Source organism: Clytia hemisphaerica, unplaced genomic scaffold (genome assembly GCF_902728285.1).
Source record: "Clytia hemisphaerica strain Z4C2 unplaced genomic scaffold, Clytia hemisphaerica genome assembly, whole genome shotgun sequence".
Lineage (NCBI taxonomy): Eukaryota > Metazoa > Cnidaria > Hydrozoa > Leptothecata > Clytiidae > Clytia > Clytia hemisphaerica.
Window position 1 is genome coordinate 555,419 of NW_027104237.1, and position 18,652 is coordinate 574,070.

An 18,652-nucleotide genomic window follows, 5' to 3' on the forward strand; every position below is an offset into this window, starting at 1 on the left:
GGTTTGGTCTATTTGTGGCTTGGATTTTTACAGATTTTTACTTCAAGTATTTTTCAGCCATGTCAATCTCTTGATCTAAAAGCATCTCCAAGGCAGTTTTTTGATTTTATATGCTTATATAAAAAAAGTGAACAATCAAAGAGAAAAGCTGTGTTAAAAATGAGTTGTCACCAATCTTAGAGATCTGCAAAAATCAGAATTAAATCATTGGGTTTCGTGAGGTTCCCCAGTTTTTAAATGATGGTCGCGCTCCTATTAGTTTCCTTGTGGTGAAGATTCATTGCCCCTGAATTCCAATTTATTCAATGGAAGGCCAAATTCCAACTCTCACATCAAATTCCCGCTTTCGCCTGAGAACTAAAGATAAAAAATTCCAGCCCTTTGAATCATCGATTGAAACAAATAATAAATGGCATTAATGGGGTGACCTTTATAAGGTTACATGACGTTCAAGGCCCTGAAAAGCCATTTGGGCCTGTGGACCTTTATCATATATATGTTTTTTTTTATAAGCAAGTGTATGCCCCTTGGTCAGGCTCGTGTATGCTTAAGTTCTCAAAGCATCCAGGCATAGTTTATGCTTATTATATGCTTAAGAATCATTCTTATGATTCACCCCGAGCCAAGTTTTTAATGAAATTTCAGAAATTTTGTAAAGTTTGTTCAGATTTTGGGAGCAGTGGAATGTTAGCTAGCCGTGGAATGTCTTATTTTTTACTTGACCTCAACTAAACCTTTTTAAACAGATAAAAATTACCACTTGAAAAATATTTTAGGCTGACATATATGCTCATGTTATGCTTAGGAATTCTGCAAATCTGAGCCTTCATATGCTTATAAGCGTTATGCTTATAAAAAAAAACATGTAATGTGGCAATCTCACTAAAACCTTTTGATTGAATGACTTATATATAGAAGCACTCAGTAGAAGAGACCACTTTTGTTTTTATTGCAGATTTCAATTTTTGTCATTTTTTTATGTCTCAATTACATGCTTTTTGTAAGCATAAACATCCACAGGCTCAACTCTTGAAGTGTGCATTAACAATGTAAGTGTATTTATACTGGTCTTGGTTGCAGAAAGTCACCTCATTTGTGTTGTTAATGATAAGATCTTAGACCACGCTATGTTCCAAAACATTGTGAATGTAAAAAAAGAAGACGTTGCAAAACAAAACAGATCGAAAGGATTTTCCCCCACTATTTTCATCGGAACAGAACTGCTCCGTTTTCTTCGTTCGGAAATGAGTATGATTACTTCCTATCCGTCACAAATACCACATCGGAGCGGTATGAAACCGTAACGTCTGAACATGGTCTTAGAATTAATAGTTCTGCTCTTTGATCACCAGTCAGACCATAATTTATTATATACATGAGTAGTTTGTTTATCGATCAATCTTCTTCATACAGCTTTTCTATTATGTTTTTCAGATGAATTAAGAAACAGATAATATTGTAATGAAAACAATTGAAAGTGTAGCCTTGACAACAAATGGTAAAGAGAATATCAAGGAAGAATTGATTGAAGTCAGGATGGACATTCCTTCACCTGTATGTGTTCAATTATTTTGTGCAAAATATAATCAACTTTTGTCAACTTTTTAAGGATTGGGAAGTCTTAATATTATCAAGACAAAATTTCATGGTTGTTGACCCCAGATATATAGTTCATACACAATACAATAAATATAATTTAAACAATAGGCTCAAAGTGCCAAAATAACTGTAGAGCTTCTACAAAAATTTACTGGTTCTTAAGTGTATTGTTGTATCAAAAAATAAGTATTTAAAATATGTTATTCTAATGTCTATCATAGGAATCACCTCCAAAAATGGTCCGCAAGAGCTTTCGTACAAAGAAAGCTCCAATTCATTTGATTGCAAGTGCTTTAGAGGAAAATCAAAAACTGAAAGCCAAAGCTGCCAAGGCTAAAACAATTCGAATGAAAACACAATATTCATCAAACCTTTACAATGATTTCAAATGTGACCATTGTGGATCAAGATATGTTGTCAACCCAATGCGCAGAGGAAACAAGATTAGTACATCAAAATACAAAGCTGCACCAAGGCATAAAGTTGATCCTGAAACCCAGAATCTTTTGACACTCTGTAATGCTTGCGGTATGAAGATTTCTTTTCGTTAGTCTACTTCATTTTGAAAATGGTCGGGTAGCTCAGTCATCAGAACATTTAGTTATGGGTTCCATCCTGGGTCACCACCAACTCAGCAAAACGAGTGGGTTAGATGGGGTAATCTGATCTGCGTGTTAAATTGCTGGGAGTAGTATGGTTCACTACCTCAGCATTAAAAAAAGGATGGACCCCCTCACTCCTCGCTCCGCAGACAACCATTAAGTGAATATTCTTACTGACTGACTTACTTGAAAACATTGAAAATAATGTTTTATTCAGCAAGGTTAATCCTATTCATGTCTATCAGGTATCAAAATATGCATATTCTTCATTAGTATTCTTTTTATGACACTTTATCCTTAACTTTTAGGCCTTAAATTTGGTCGTACAAAAAAGAACCGTTTTCTGAAGGCACAAATGTCCGGTGAAGATCAAGAACAATTTCTCAGAGAGAGTGAACAGTTTGGGAAAGACCTTGCCCTAAAACTGGAAAATGAATCTGGTAAACCTTATTGTATTTGAAGGGGTCAGAAAGTTTTGGAAAAGGAGCATTTTGATAAAAAGAGAAATGTTGGTGATTCTTGTTAAAACTGATGATATTTTTATTGCTCCTCTTTTTCAGATAATTCCCTTGTGCGTTTTAGTGTGGAAGGTTTTTTATTCATTTCTGAGAGATAATGATCATTGGTACTACTGAAAATAATGAAATATTTAGATATTCTTCCTCTTTCAATAATACTCAAGAAGAATCCTTTTTTACATCGCAACCTATACAAACAAAAAATGCTGGTACAAATAACTAACAACCAAACCATATGTGCAAGGGGGTTCCAGGTCCCACTTGAAAATTCAGGTCCCACCTTATCCTAAAATTCCCAACTTCAGCCCAGACTCCCAGATCCCAGCTAAAAACAAAAAAATATACTAATTCGAGGAACAAAACAAAATTTCTTTACCGTAATATGAAGATGCAATATATTACATATGATATATTAATATGTCTATTATATACATTTAAAAAGCAGATATATTAAGGCTCTCAGCTTATGCAAAATAAAAGCAGCTCTATCTATCTAATTTTACTTTTTCCAAAACACCCAAAGTCCCACCTAAAGAAATTAACTCCCACCTTAACTTGTTTCTCCCACCTAAAACCTGGAAAACCCCAAATCCCACCTGAAAAATTTCGACCCAAATCAGCAAAAGCCCCCCCCCCCCCACTATTCTGGGGAGGGGGGGTGCACACTATGTTTCAAACCAAAAATAAGATTTTTCAATATTTCTTTGATAGCTTCACAGTTGTTTTGTGCTCATACAAAGAAGATTGGATGTGGTTGTATTCAAAAATACATTATCGGAAATTCTGAAGGTATATAAAAATTCACTTTTGAACTAAAATTAATTTAAATTCAAATTAACTAAAAAGAAATTTTCTACACGGGATATCATAACCCCTTAAAGCAACATCATGGGATCATCCCCCCCCCCAGGAAGATGGGGGGGGAATCAGATTTTGGTGCCAGGGGGGAAGTGAAAATTTCAAGCTTGATGGGGGGAGAAAGGCGAATAGGGGGTATATTCAGTCCTCTACCTAGTGGGGGGAGGAATAGGATCCTTCCTGGTGTGTTTGGGCATTCAGGCTTATGAGCCTGTCTTTCTAGGGATTTTGAGAGTCTTTTTTTTGCTATAGTAGCTTGCGAATTGAGGCGAGTCTGGATCATCACTTCGCAACCCTTATACAATACGGCTTGGGGGATTTCCCAATTGGGGGGAGCACAAATTTTAAAGACAGGTGGGGGGGAAAGGCCAGATGGGGGATTTTAGCTCATATTAGGGGGGACCAAAAAGCTGGAGGACGCCATGAACATACTGCAAGATTTTAATTTGACAGATGGTTGAAATATACTCCCAATTTGGCTCTGTTTTGTTTATGTTATTTTATGTATTATTGTTATATTTTTACCTTTGTTCGCTGTTCATTCTGATGGTGAAAAAAATCAATTTTGGCTGATCAAAAATTTTTTGCTTTATTAACTGTACACTATCCACCTAAGTCTTTAAAGATTTCCTAAAAATATTTTCAAAGTTAAATTCTTTTCCATCAAAGATTCAGAATGGTTCACCGAATCGATTACAGAAAGAGCTAAAGAACTTTTGGAGGTCTTGGAAAAAGCGAACGAGCTGAAAAAGATGAAATGTTATGACCCTGCTCAACTGGAAAAGAAACCGGGCAAGACCAAGTAGGTTCAACCCTTTGGTTTTGCTTATTGTAAAAATCCTACAAAATTATACATTCAAAATATAAAAGGCATAACAAATAGCCAGGCATCAACAAAAATGTAAAAATGTGGATTTTGTGTACTAAAAAGAAGAGAAAGACAAATCTAGGAGTTCAGTGTTTAAAGATCTTCCGAAAGCAAACGAAATTATGGAGTTTTTTATCGTCACTTTATCATGGTTTTATTTGCTATAGAAATCTTAATCCTCTAACTTCTTGTTGGAACTTTAAAAAATTTGTCTGTTCTTAATAAAAACTGGCTTAATATTTTATACAGACAAAAACTACCACTGTTTTTCCTTCTTTTTTTGAGAATTTTTACAATTTGGTTTTGAAAACTAAGGGATTCTTTTCTTTATTTTTATTTTAGATTAAGATCTTCCTTTTTAATTTTATCGGTCAGAAATCCAAATGAGTTCGTGTGGTGGTGAAACAGCGAAACAGTTCATTGTTTTTCAATCCTAAGATTAACTCAAAGATTTTCATTTTGTTTATGATTCCCATCATAAATTTTTCTTATTATTTTTTTCAGTTCTTTGAAAATTGGACTTGGTAACGGGCATCGTAAATCCAAAGAGTTTGAAGATTATGTTTTGAACAAGAGAGTTATGTTGAGGAATGATATGAAGCTGTGTGAGAAAGCAGCTCAGAGGATTCTTTCCTACTCCAATAATTTTCTTCACAAACGTATGAAAACTGACCCCAACGTAAGATTGATTTGTAGTTTACTTCTAATTTCTATACAGGGTGTCCCGAAAAAAGTCCTTTGTCAGAACAAGACTTCAAGTAGAAAATTTTTTGTGTCTGTATGTCAAAAGTTTGCATTTACATACTTTGATATAACGCACCCTCTTTAAGTCGAAAATTCGAAAGTAAGAGCAAAACGAAACTGTTAATTCTAATTCTCCATTAATGAAGAAATTCTTCTTTTTTTGTTTATATCATTTGCTACTAGGGGTATAATTTGTTAAAAACTTATCATTAGGATTTTAAGGTCAAATTTCTTAATTTGACTGTTACGTAAGTCCATCCTTTCAAACATATTTAGGGTTTGTTATTTTAAATTTCGTAAACTTGTTCCTGAAATTCCTTGTGTTTTTATTCTTATAGAAAGGGATTCGTGTAGAGAGACAAAAAGGAAAAGCAGCACTAGGAAAATTGAAGGACATCGAAGACCTTCCACTAGAACCTTGCTGTGCTGATAACTGTGTTCGCGTAAGTATCACTCACTTATTGATATATTCTGGTCCGTAAAATACACACCTATAAGACAACTTCAGACAGACAACGAATAAATTCGGAAAATTCAGACATTAATATATGTTTACAAATATATTTCACGTTAACTCTCCAACTCTCCAACTAGTTGACCTCCCCCAGTTCCCTTGACTAATGAAGCTTTCATTCAAATTTGGTGTAATCAACAAGAAATTATGGACCCTTTCTCCCAAAGAAGATTTTTGCCTTTCATGTAAAGGACATTTTTCGTCTTTGTTTAATGCTATCTAACCCTGACCTCGGAAGTTCTTGTTCTTTGGATTTCATGCTTACTACGTTCTTTAAGATGTTTTAATACGTTTTTAAATTCCTTTTTGTTTTACTTTTGGTCTTCAAATCCAAATTTGAGACTCAGCATCGCGTAGTTAATATAAAACTATTCTAATAAAAAAACGTGTTCGTTTTAAAGTGCATCGGAATACTAAAATATTATATCAGCTCAATCTTTAAGAAAGTACTTTTATGGTTCAGTAAAGAGGAACCGAAACTGAACTTCTCGGGAATGTTTGCTTTCCTATTTTCTTCCTATTCGTCCATTTAGATGGCTTTGACCCATTTTCGTTTACTGCGTTGTTGGAGAGAGCGTGCAACCTCTGGTCAAGTCGAAGCGCGTCGTGTGCTAGCGGAGATGCTGACACCTTCAGGTGGTAATCGAGCGAACTGTTACAAATTCATTTCGTGGGTGACGGGGTGTAGCAATTCGACTATTGGAAAAGTCAACGAGCAGATGAAAAGTACAGGTACGTCGACTCATAAGGAGTATTTATATTGGAACAATTTTATCACAAAATTCGCGTTTTTTCGATACCACTTTTAGAATATACCTTTTCTACATTATTCATATTCATGTGTATAACCGTTGAAATTCTAGTTCAATGGTTCAAAATGTTTTTACTACTCTTTCTTTTTAGGTGTCTAAATTTCAAATCTTTCCTTGCAAAATGATCTGGAAGTTTTTCTGTTTTGATACTTATCAATCTGAAACATTTTTCTTTTCTTCGCTAGGCGGAGATCGGGAGCCTCCGGAACACGGGCTGAAGAAATATTGGCGAGTCAATCCAAAGAGTGTAGGATTGAACGGCGAGGAGACAGAAGAAACAGCTTTCGTTCCATCTTACCAAATCCTTCAAACAGCTGCCAGTTCTGCTGGCCTCGCCCCTATGATGCAACAAAGTGCCGAGACCGAGAAACCGTTAGCCGAACCACAAAAGAAGAGAACGCGAAAGAAAGCTAAGAATAATACGGACATCAGTAAGAATGATGTAGGAGTTGTACTGATGGGGGAGAAAATTGATTTCAATTCTGCGAGAACGGGAGGTCGTATCCCGGCCAATATCAAGATAGTCGAAAACACTGATTCACTTGTCTCAATGTCTGCTCAAAACACAAACTTATCCACTTATCCATCGGCTGTTATTGCAGTTAATGGACAATTCTCAAATAACGGGTTTATTTCGATACCGGCAGGTTTGACGAACGAGTCTACTGTGACGGTACCGAACACAATGACACTACAAGCGCTTCAATTACAACAGCAACAACAATTACAACTTCAAATTCAATTGCTTCAACAACAGCTACAAAACTCTCAAGCTACTCTAGCCGCCCAAGCACAGGCGGCCGCCCAACAGGCGATACGCCAACCTATGGAAAATGCTGCTACAGAATATATAGTAACACCAAGTGCAATTGAACAATCAGTCGGAAATCCTGTTGTAGTTCAAGCAGTTACGACTCCCATTCAAGCGTCGGTTATACAACAAAACGTCGTGCCACAAAACCTTGTACCGAACGTTGTAAACACGGAGACAGTGATGCCTACAATCGTTGCTTCAGCTAACAATAATCCAGGACTGGCAGAGTTTCTTACACCAACGGCTAATATGAATAACATACTACAAGCCATCGGAAATAATCAAACCAAAGTCACTCCAAATATATCGCTAATGACTTCTCCACTACGTAATACGAACAATGAAATTAATATTTTGACCACGCTTGCTAATCCGGTTTCCCTCAATATGTTGAACACTTCGAGCATTAGTAATCTTACGGACTCTTCACCGCTGACTGACCTCCGCGCGGCCGCCCAACAGGTGCATTTAATTGCCGCCACTCAGGCTCCACCGACAGTAGCAGCTGTTAGTCAACCAATGACAATTTCTCTGCAACAACCTTCGATCTCTTTAGCTACATTACCCACAATGCTTTTCTCTTCCACAACACACGATCCTTTAGTACAACCCACTGTCCAATCACATACACAGCAGCAACAACTTATCATTCAACAAACGGCCGCCACTACGCCTCAAATACAACGCGTGACTGAGCCTCAACACATGGTTTTACAACGTGCGATTACAAGTTACTCTAACCCTGTCGCTGCAACGAATCAGCTGATAGTCTATACAACACCTCAAACCCCAGATACGAATAATACTTTAAATACAATGTTACCCCCTATAACGTCATTTAACGCTGACGCTTTTCTGACGAGCGTTTCTAGCGGCGTTGGTACCGCTTACACTGTTGTACATAATACCTCAATGGCTGATTTGTAAATAATGAGACTGTTTGTAAATATTATTGGAAACGAAGTGAGACACTAATAAAATCGAAACATGATTTTCTATGTTTTGAAATTCTTTCAACCTTTATAAGCTATAATAATGCGAAATAATAATAATTTAGACAATTGAAATAATTGTTCATTTTTTTTGTAGTGTATATAGAATGTTGTATCAGTTTAAATTATTTAAAAATTCGGTTTAGAAAATAAGGATGAATGACCTTCGAGTTAGAAAATACTATGTACCTACTAAGCATTTCTTAAGTCCATTCGCTTTCAGTGTAGAAACCATACCATCGGAATTGAGATGAGCTGGAGTTTTTACAAGATGCTTAACTGATTGGTTATTTTTAAACAATAGGGATGACGCGTTCTTTAGAAAAAGTAATAAAATTGTTTGTCTCAACATTTAACGACCAACAGAGTCATCAAAGAACTTGTAAAAACTCCAGCTTGTCCCTCGGAATTAGACTAATCCCGTTTGAAAGTTTTTAGAAACAATGGTAGAAAAATGAGTGAACACTTAAAGCTAGAGAATTTACTATTTACTAGACCTATAGATATACACGTTGTTTTTTTATAAGAACAAACTGTATAAGAACATAAGGCCTCGATGACCAAAATATCAAGAACAAGTTAAGAACATATTAAGGCTTCGTAAAACATCCGATTTCTTAGGAGAATGGACAAAAAAACTCAAAAAACGGTGACAATAAGAACATGTTAAGAACATTTTTAGGCTTAAAACTCAAAAAGTTAAGAACATCGAAAGGTTTCAAAATTTTTGGATGTTCTTATAAAAAACGTGTATAATCTTTACAAGAGGTTTATTCGTTAGAGTATGAGTAGGAAAGCCTGTTAAAATTCTAGTTCTATTAAAAATCATCGTTCTAACGACCACCTTAATTTATACGGTCATCGGGTCATAATCCAAACCACCAGGCCAAACACATCTCAACTTTTCAGCATCAAAATATCTTGGTTTCTGACACACACCACAACCCATTGTTGTTCCATGCCAACATGCTAAGAATTTATGTTTATCGGTAGGATGAACTGCATTACCCAGCCAACTTTGACTCGTTTTGGAGCACAAGTCTGGACATTCCTCAATGGCTTTTTCTTGTTCTTTTTTGGTGGGTGTCTTGTACTCGCATGCTAAAAAAAACAAAAGTTTAATTCTTGATCAATTCTCAGTTTAAAAAAAAACGTAAATTTTGGAATAAAATAATCTTGAATCCATAATTCAAAGCAATGGTTTTTAGCGATCTTCGCTCTTAGTGTGCCTTTAGTTTATCAGATTTCGTGATCTCGCTAAAACTTGTACGATTCATCCGACAAAGTCTCTTACCGACGAAAAATAAATTCAATGTTAACACTAGCGATAAAACAATAACAGACTTCATTTTCTTCAACCTTCAAAAAACACTCAACTTTATCATCGACGTATATCAATTGACTGTTTCTTTCTCGTAATACATACTCTTGAAATAATTACAGTTTACGTTAAGTTTAATTACCCTCAGTCGAACAAAAGCGGAAGTGGCTCTAATTAAACTGAACTCATTATTTTACTCGCTAATTGCGTGTATCTACGCTACTTAGATATCTCGTAATCTTTAGGTAGGGAGAAAAGTTCAAATTCCTATCGGTAATTTGGGAGGGGACACTTTTCATATGGGAATTCCCTACCCTGAGTATCAGGGGCCGAAGTTTCAAAACATATCATCTTCTGACGACCAAGTAAAAAACTTTTATCGCGTGCATGTGTCAATGGAAAAAAATTGAATATGGGGGTGTAGGCTAGATCCGCGGCCTTTTTATCGCAAGTTTTGGTATAGGATTTCCTACCAAAGAAATCGCGTGACAACAAGCAATTTCACTTGTTTGAGAGATGGCGAAATAGCATTTGCCCCTACCTTTTTTGATCTCGCGCTCCGAAATCAATTAAAATGCTAGATCCTATTCATCGGCACGGAATTTAAAAAGTCAAATTTTTGCTGCACTTTTTTTTGCTGGAGAAAGCTTAAAGTTTCCTATCTAGCTTCGGGCTTTACAGATCTGTGGGTGTAGGATGTAACATTTTTTAGGAATTTACCCCTCGGATATGATGACTTTTGACCCCCAGGACATTAAAAGTTACCCTCAAACGGAGCAAAATTACCCCGGACAAGGCAATTTTGTAAATTTTTCACTAAACTAAACTTTTGATTGGTAATGTTACTTCAATGGAATCGAAGTAATAGACATATCTTTATGTTTATGTTATGATTCTCTATCACTGACCCTTTTTTAAAAGCGTTGACGATATTTTTGAGTTATGTTTTCAATGACGCGAATAAAAATATCAACTTTAAACATAATCCAAGATCTTGGATTGTCTTCATGGTTACTTTTTTCTGGGTTGATTGCGCGCTGAATAGAATCGCTATTCGCCTTCACAGGTCCGAACCAGATTTCACCCTGTGCTTTTCACGTTAGGAATTCCCTTCTTCTAAAATATCACCCATATTTTCTGAAGTAGATTTTTTTTCAAAAGCTTCGGAAACCCTGTCGGTTTCCGTATCAGAATACAACTACAAGTAGAAAAGTTTTTGTACTTCTTTCTCTCTTTAACGCAATACGGTAATACGGTAATTAACACTTAAATACACACCGTTCTCACAGACCCGGTAGGATTTTTCAGCCAGTGGGGATAAAAATAACGGACTGAAACTCGATGGGGATTGATATTCCCATGTTTTTTATGGCTAGGGATTTGAATTCCATTGTTTCAAGTCAGAAAATTCAGTGGGCATGGGAAAAATAGTATAATATTTTGCTGTGAGGATTGATTTAATTGATTATTTTCAGTGGGGACAAAAATTGGAGGATAATTTTCCACTGGGACGATATTTTGGCAAAATTTTCCAATGGGAAGGGGTCCCAGTGGGTCTGTGAGAAGGGGGTGCTTAAATGGTTACAATGATAAACATAAACGCAATAAAGTTATGAATATAATTCAAATATCAATTGCATAAAAACAATATTTTGATAACTGACGTGTCAAGGAAAAAAAGGCGTTTTGAATATTATGGCTTAATCTTTTGGCTGACTAATATTCTTGTGGTTTTTTTTATTGTTATTTGGCTTGTTGTAGATTGTTTTTGGTAATATGAGTCAAGCAAAGACAAGGAGTTCTACTGAAGTCACAAAAATGCTTGAAGCCATTGACAAAAAATTTGAAACTGTTGCGGGGGGAGGGACTATATTTTATGTTTAAGTAATGTTTTATAATATATGTTCACATTCACAGTGTACACGTGTCTTTGTTTCAATAAAGAAAAAAAAATATATTTCAATCAATTTATTCAAAGATGACAATCAAAAGTAAAGGTTTTGTTTTGATTGAAGGTCCGATGGAACTGAGTGAACGGCGATATTTCAGAAACACACTAGCCCAGTATTAGTATGCGCATGTGTAGTAATAACAAGTGTGACCGGAGGGGGGGGAGAACTTAGGCAAAATGAGTGCAGGGTGTATGTGCGAGCGATAAAGGTCCCTTCTTCACAACCTTGAAAGTCTCTCAAAGGGGTGCAAAACAATCAAAAAGTAAATCGAGTCAAGGGTAAGGGTAAGGGTCCAAATTCACGAAAATCAAAATTTCCTCTCTTAAAGGGTCGTGATTTTCAAAAAATTGGACAATTATCGAGTAAAAATCGACAACAAAAGAAAAGTCTTTAAGGTTTCCTAAGGGTCCCAAAAACGTAATCTCGCAGACCTAGTACCCCCTGGGAATAAGGTGCGACAAGATTAGAAAAAGGTTTTGAAATACTGAAAAATATTGGATAATACTACAAATTACACTATACTGTAATAGTACTAGACGGTATCCGTCATCGCAACACGCTGGGAAGAGTTCTGCTGAACGCGAGTAAATAAACTTTAAGTTAAGTGATAAACAATCAATTTATTTGATAATAGCAACCAAGAGTAAATATGAAGTAAACAAAACTTAGGTAAACAAATTATACTAATGTTATAAAAATGTTGAAAATAATAACCAGAAGCGTCATGTTATAATAGAATACTAATGTTATAAAAGTTATACATTATGTTATACATTATGTGTCACAACCACAAGAGGCTCGTCAGCAAAAGAAAGTTTTAATAGCACTGGCACTGATAAGCATTATTCGATGCCGGGCAATTCGATCTCGAAAGTTGGCAGCTACCACCAGACTTGCCAATTTCTTTACACCGGTCATTGCACGACTTCCAGGCGATTCCGGTCAAAGAATTACTCCAGCGCGTGCAGCGGCTCCATGTCGTCCAACAACCGCCAATCCATGATCTCCCACTGTTACCACCGCCTCCACCACACGCCTCAGTTTCACTCCAGCAAAATAGTGCCATAGTTGCAAATAACAAGATGATCTTCATTTTTCTCACGTGAACTTTTCGTGCACTAAAAATATGAGAAAAATACTATTGTGAATACTAAAAAGAGTTTTAAGAATATGTAGTACCAAAACAGTCTGAAAAGAATTTCAAGGATATGATAGTTAGAATACGGCATTAATAAATTTAATTCCTTAGTTTTTGAAATTTTCGAGATAATTGACACCTACCTTTTAAAGTATCTTTGCTGTAGCTTAAACTTGAATCGTATGAAGTATTTTGATTGGAAAGTTGGGTATTTATACTAAAACCGTTGGTAGTCTACCGGCTATTAGAAAGGACTTATACAAAAGTATTTAACTTTTTTTTGTTCTTGTTATTGTCTCGCGTAACGCATGAAACAAGATTTGTCTGGGTAAAGGCAAGTTAACAATGCACTGGAGGATTTAAGAAAATAGAGCAAGTACGGTCGGAAACATGCGAAGGAGTGCAACACTCGTCAAAATAACAATAACATGACAATTATAAATCTCTCCATCTGATAAGTTCGACAGGGTCTAAAACCGCCTATGCATGCAATGCTACATACATTCCCTTAGAGAGATACGAGCCGTGATAGTAATCACTCGTCATTCTTATCATTCTACCAACTTTCAGCAAAAATCTTCCCTAGAAGTAGATAATTGGATAAACAGCTGAATGGCGTTCCTTAAACACAGTGGGAACAATAGTCAGAGAATATAATTTTGATGTCTTTTTTACTTCTTCTTAAAATTTGCAGCAGCTTTTGATTAGTGTAATCCGCGAGTTAGACTTCCTAGTTTTTTGTCCTCTATCTATCTGACACATTTTATGAAAATTGCTGAAAGCATTGGTTATGACAGGTAAATATATCACATCTCAAAGAAACGATTGGAGAAAGCAGATGAATGTTTACATTGTGTGTCCGAAAAAAAGTGGAGCAGGATTTTTTTTAAATATTAATCCGCCTTATTCGTAAGGATTTTTACTGATCCGTTTTTTTTTCAGCAAACTGTCCGATAGCCTTACCAGGGGTTTTTCTCTGTTTTTGAAAGGCTGGCAAATTCTAGATTATAGGCCAATATTCTCAGCAAGCCCACTGTATTGATTTGGGCGAATTTTTACTTAAAGCGGTGAGCCGAATTTTTAAACCGGCGAATCGTATTTTCTTTTGTGTATTTCGCCGGGCCAAAATAAGACGCTGAAAGCCTTACAAGACAGTAAACTTTTTTATATTGATGTTTCTGGTTCATCATTTTGTAAAAGTCTTTAAGATAAATAGATTTTTAGCAGGGCTAATCCCAGTACCCTCGAAAGGTGTAAAAACCTAGGCAAAAGTTACGGTATGGTACGCGTCTGTGCTTCCCTTTTGAGTGCGTTTTTTTTGTACCCTGGAAAATATTTTTGACAACAGGTGCACGACAAAAAATGTCCCTTTTAAATCGGTAAATCTTAGAAATCTTAGAAACTATTAAACAGTAGAATAGTAATTGGATAAATAGCAAAGAGATTTTTTTTCCCGCATCGGTTTATACTTCCTTATTTTCTTGACTCTTTATCCCTTGTCAATTACTTGCCAGTTCACAGAAAAAAAGGAAATGGGGAGATGAACTGGGGAACTAGGAAGTGTAATTTCAAACAAATCTAATCAGAAAACATTGCATGTTATAACGTTTGTAAAATATATAAGCCATGTATCTAAAATACATGTTTTGAATTTGAAACTGCTATGGTTTTGGGACCCTTTCAAGAAGTCGATAAGTTTTTTTGATATACCCTTTTTGATTGAAAGTCTTACAGGAACACGCACATATATGGTACTGAATTTCTCTTAACGGTTATTCCTGTAAAAAGGGAATATAATGTGATATTTTAGACATTTTACCACAAGGTTTTGTTTTATCATTTATAACTTTTTTAGCTTCAAAGTAAAGAAATAGGCAATAATGAATGGTTTTCAGAAAATCGAAACAACCTTGATCTGGAGTTTAAGGATATTTCTTTGTCTCTATCCTCTTCACGTCGTTTATCGCTTACGGAAGCTGACCTACATTGATGGCCTGGAAGATGGTGCACCAGATGATCATGAATGGTACGCGTGGCGGGAACATGCTCTACCCTTAGGTATAGCCTTTTCCATTTATTCGATCCTTGGTAGATTGATGTCTCAAAATTTTCCAAAATATCGAAAAGTTTACTTTATACTTGCAGGAGCTCTTGCATTGGCCTTGTTGCTTTCTACAAACGCAGTGATGTTGTTTTTGACACATATTATGTTTTTCTACATAATCATTCGTGTCGAAAGACGTTCTCTGATGTGGATCTACGCATTGTTCATGATCTATACAATCAACTTCAAATTCGAAATACAGAAAGATTTCTTCGTCATTAGTCCTCAAGTAGCAGACATCGTCAGATTTTCACTGCTGATGGTTTACATCCGATGCATCGATTATAGTTCTTCAGTTATGGAAGAAAGACAAGAAAACAACCTCACTGATTTCCTTCATTACATGTTTTATCTACCTTTATTTTTGAACGGGCCGCTGATGACTTATAAAGACTTTCAACAGCAAAATTTTGAAATTGATAAATTCAACGGCAAAACAAAGGAATCCAGGATCTCCGAGATTGCCAAAAATGTGATTACGTGTACAACATACGCAGCTTGCTTGGAGTTGTTTATGAATCATTTGTATACTCCAAAAGTGATCCATCAAACAGATTTACTTTCGACGCAAACTGGACTTGAAGCGTTGTCCATCGCTTGGGTTCACGTTCAACTATTTTGCATCAAGTATATCATATTTTTCCGGTTTTCTGGCTTATTTGCAAAAATTGATGGCTTTACTCCACCTGGTCCACCTAAATGTGTTTCCATGACTTCAACTTTTATGGAAATGTGGCGAACATTTGATCGAGGTCTGTACCAATTCCTTCAACATTGTATCTATTATCCAATGGGAGGGTCCAAGAAAGGATTGGTGAGACAGATTTCAGCTTCATTTTTATGTTTTGGCTTTGTGGCATATTGGCATGGTGCAACTGAACTTTTGTTCACTTGGGGTGTGGTCAATTGGGTTGGGATTGTTCTTGAATCGATGGCAAAGATTTTGGTCAAGAGATTCGGCAGTGAGGAATCAATTCGGAATTCTGTTAGACTCCGCTCCGTAATATTGACGGTTCCAATATTGGCTTTGATTTTCAGTAATTTCTTATTTCTGACTGGGATAGACACAGCAGTTCAACTTTTAACACAAATATTTACAAGTTGGAAAGATATTTTTATTGTAACGATATCTTTATATATTGTTAACAGAAGTATTTTTGACGTTGAGAATTATCAAAGTCGTAAAAACTTTTGACTCGATTGTAAATTTTGTGGGTGTCAGGAAAATTGCCCCCGAGAAAACTGCCCCCCGGAAAACTGCCCCCCGGAAAATTGCCCCCCGGAAAACGGCCCCCCGGAAAATTGCCCTCTAGGAAAATTGCCCCCCAGAAAATTGCCCCCCAGAAAATTGCCCCCTATTTTTCCATTTTTCGAAACTAAATCTAACTCAATTTTCAACATTTGGGAGATTTTGGATTACGCAATTTTACGTGATCGCGTCTTAACGGATTAAGAGATCTAGAATATTTTGGGGGCTATATTTTGGTCCAACGGTTGCAGGTTGCAGCCGTAATTTTCATTAAGTTGACGCTTTTTATAAGGAATAATGTGGTTTAACCATGGAATACAGAGAAAGCGTTTTCTCTGTTTAGCGATAGTCAATTTCAATGTGTTTTATACTGTATTTCTTTCGCTATTCAAGTATTTTCTTTATGGTTTTACAAAATTTCTTGGTCATATGGAATGGATAACTTCATTCTTACTATATTCCTCACGCTGACCATTGATCTGCTTTGCATGTTTTAGTTTTTAGTTTTTTCTTAAAGAAAAAAGACGCCTCAAAAACGACTTTTACAAGTTTTGTATGAGGTGGAGAAAGATAGTCGAGCAATAAAATCACTTTCAAAAAAATCTTTCCCCATTTCTTAACCCTAAGCGCCCTATCCATGCTATCTTAAGCTAAGGGAACTAATTTTTACTAACTCGCCAAAATAAGTTCCCACCAAAATTAAAATTTCAGTTTTCTTGGCTAAATAACCCCTGAAATTCAACAAAGTTGCTCAAAATAAAATGAAATAGAACAGATTTGCGCTGTCATTCGCTAAAATTAATTCCAACCACAGTTAAAAAATTAATTACAGTATTCCCCAAAAAAAGTTCCCACCAAAATAATCTATTTTTCGAAAATTTTCTACCCAGGACATTGTTGATCCAACCCCTCCTCCGCTTATCAATTTTTCGGAATCTGAAACTTCTTTTTTGTACGGATTATGCTGTTTTAGCCTTTTTTCCAATCCACCCCCGCTGACCCCCGTTTACTAGGTACCCTAAGAGTAATTCAAAACTACTTAATTTTACAGCTACAATGGCCATTTGAAGTTTCATTGGATTTTATAAAAAGTGGAAAAAAAGATGGCGGGGGGGAGGTAATTTTCCGGGGGCAATTTTCCTAGGGGGCAATTTTCCTAGGGGGCAATTTCTGGGGGGCAATTTTCTGGGGGGCAGTATTCCTAGGGGGCAGTTTTCCTAGGGGGCAATTTTCCGGGGGCAGTTTTCCGGGGGCAGTTTTCCGGGGGGCAATTTTCTCGGGGGCAATTTTCCTAGAACCATTTTTGTATTGTTAAATATACTCCATTATACAGCCATTAGTGAGCGGTGAGATTCACTGTAGCTGAAAGCACGATGATAAAAATGTTCTTAACATGTTCTTATTTTCCCCATTTTGTAAGTATTTTTGTCCATTTTCCTATTCGGGTGTTTTAGTGTCCCCAAAACCTTAAAATGTAATTATGAATTTGTAAAATACCTTTTCCAATGTTTCATTCGGGACTGCGAAGCTGTTCAATCATTGCAGGAGTCTTTTGAAATTTTTTTTGTCTCTCACTTTTTTCCTCTGTGAAGAAAGAAAGTTCAGTCTTCCCGTTTCATATTAGGACAGTGTCTGCCTATTGTTATTTTGCGCTGATAAGAACAAAAAAATATAATTAAATTATTTGTAAATAAAAAGATGGGAAGAGAGGGATATCACATTTTGCATTTACCCTATTAAATAGAAGACCGAGTCATACCTTAAGTGGATAAATTTTGGCGGGGATTAGCTTTGGCGAGTTTTAACAAAAATTCGCCAATTAAAACTAAACAAAATTAAATCTCCGCCAAAAAAATCAAAAACATATCACTCGCCAAATTAAATCCCCATCAAATTTAACAAAATGAATATTATTTGAAAAATGACAACTTTTTAGTATATTTTATAGTAATTTTCACCCATTTCAGTGTTTCAAAATTTCCAATTCGTTAAATCAATTGTAAAAGGGGTTACGCACGATACGAAAATCTCGTGTTCGCAAGCGAAAGGTTTTTTACACTACATACCGTAGGATTGCTAAACTTCCTTATTCCCAGCGAAACTTTCCGATTGCTAGTGTAAAAGAAAAGGACCAAAACGCCACAAAAGTAGATTTAACACCGATTTTAGCCGGAGACGCCTAGAAGCAAAAAGAACCGAACTTGGTAATTTTCATGATCGTCACGAGAGCAAGGAAAATTTCTATTAATGCATTTCAAACATGTACAAACTCTGGTGAACCAAAAGAAAGTTGATATTCTATTTTCAAAACAAACTGCTTTTTTGAAGTTTTTTTAACTCAAATATATTAAAATTTCAACCTAAAATACTTTTTCTCTTTTCTCGTTTTCTTAAATCAGGGGGTAATGTATATCTACAAAAATTGATCTTATTCATCAAAAATTGAGAATATTTTACAATAAGAAAACCAAAGGAAAATTTATATTCTCAAAATAGATGAAATATTTTGCATATACTTTCATATATAAAATATTGGAAAAAAGGTTTAATATATAAAATATTGGAGA

General features: G+C 35.7%; 2 protein-coding genes and 1 long non-coding RNA gene across 3 annotated transcripts; 2 read left to right on the forward strand and 1 right to left on the reverse strand.

Moving 5' to 3' along the window:
- Positions 1–1,434: 1,434 nt before the first annotated feature.
- Positions 1,435–8,320, forward strand: LOC136816065 (uncharacterized). The gene is made up of 9 exons (XM_067072498.1): positions 1,435–1,554; positions 1,821–2,127; positions 2,510–2,641; positions 3,431–3,508; positions 4,247–4,379; positions 4,950–5,124; positions 5,528–5,632; positions 6,237–6,435; positions 6,701–8,320. The coding sequence occupies exons 1-9, from the start codon at positions 1,462–1,464 to the stop codon at positions 8,254–8,256; spliced, it is 2,778 nt and encodes a 925-aa protein (XP_066928599.1). The 5' UTR covers positions 1,435–1,461; the 3' UTR covers positions 8,257–8,320.
- A 3,874-nt stretch (positions 8,321–12,194) lies between these two features.
- Positions 12,195–12,967, reverse strand: LOC136816066 (uncharacterized). Its single transcript, XR_010847796.1, has 2 exons — positions 12,876–12,967; positions 12,195–12,712 (listed from the first exon to the last, which is right to left on the reverse strand). It is a non-coding gene; the product is annotated as an uncharacterized lncRNA (long non-coding RNA).
- A 1,587-nt stretch (positions 12,968–14,554) lies between these two features.
- On the forward strand, positions 14,555–16,044 carry LOC136816067 (protein-cysteine N-palmitoyltransferase HHAT-like). The gene has a single exon (XM_067072499.1). It carries the CDS (start codon positions 14,613–14,615, stop codon positions 16,029–16,031), a length of 1,419 nt encoding a protein of 472 aa, XP_066928600.1. The 5' UTR covers positions 14,555–14,612; the 3' UTR covers positions 16,032–16,044.
- Positions 16,045–18,652: the final 2,608 nt, after the last annotated feature.

Coding starts and splice junctions, on each gene's coding strand:
- LOC136816065 (XM_067072498.1), top strand. CDS start 1,462: ATGAAAACAATTGAAAGTGTAGCCTTGACAACAAATGGTAAAGAGAAT. Junction 1,555..1,820: donor GGATGGACATTCCTTCACCT/GTATGTGTTCAA, acceptor TGTCTATCATAG/GAATCACCTCCAAAAATGGT. Junction 5,633..6,236: donor GTGCTGATAACTGTGTTCGC/GTAAGTATCACT, acceptor TCGTCCATTTAG/ATGGCTTTGACCCATTTTCG.
- LOC136816067 (XM_067072499.1), top strand. CDS start 14,613: ATGAATGGTTTTCAGAAAATCGAAACAACCTTGATCTGGAGTTTAAGG.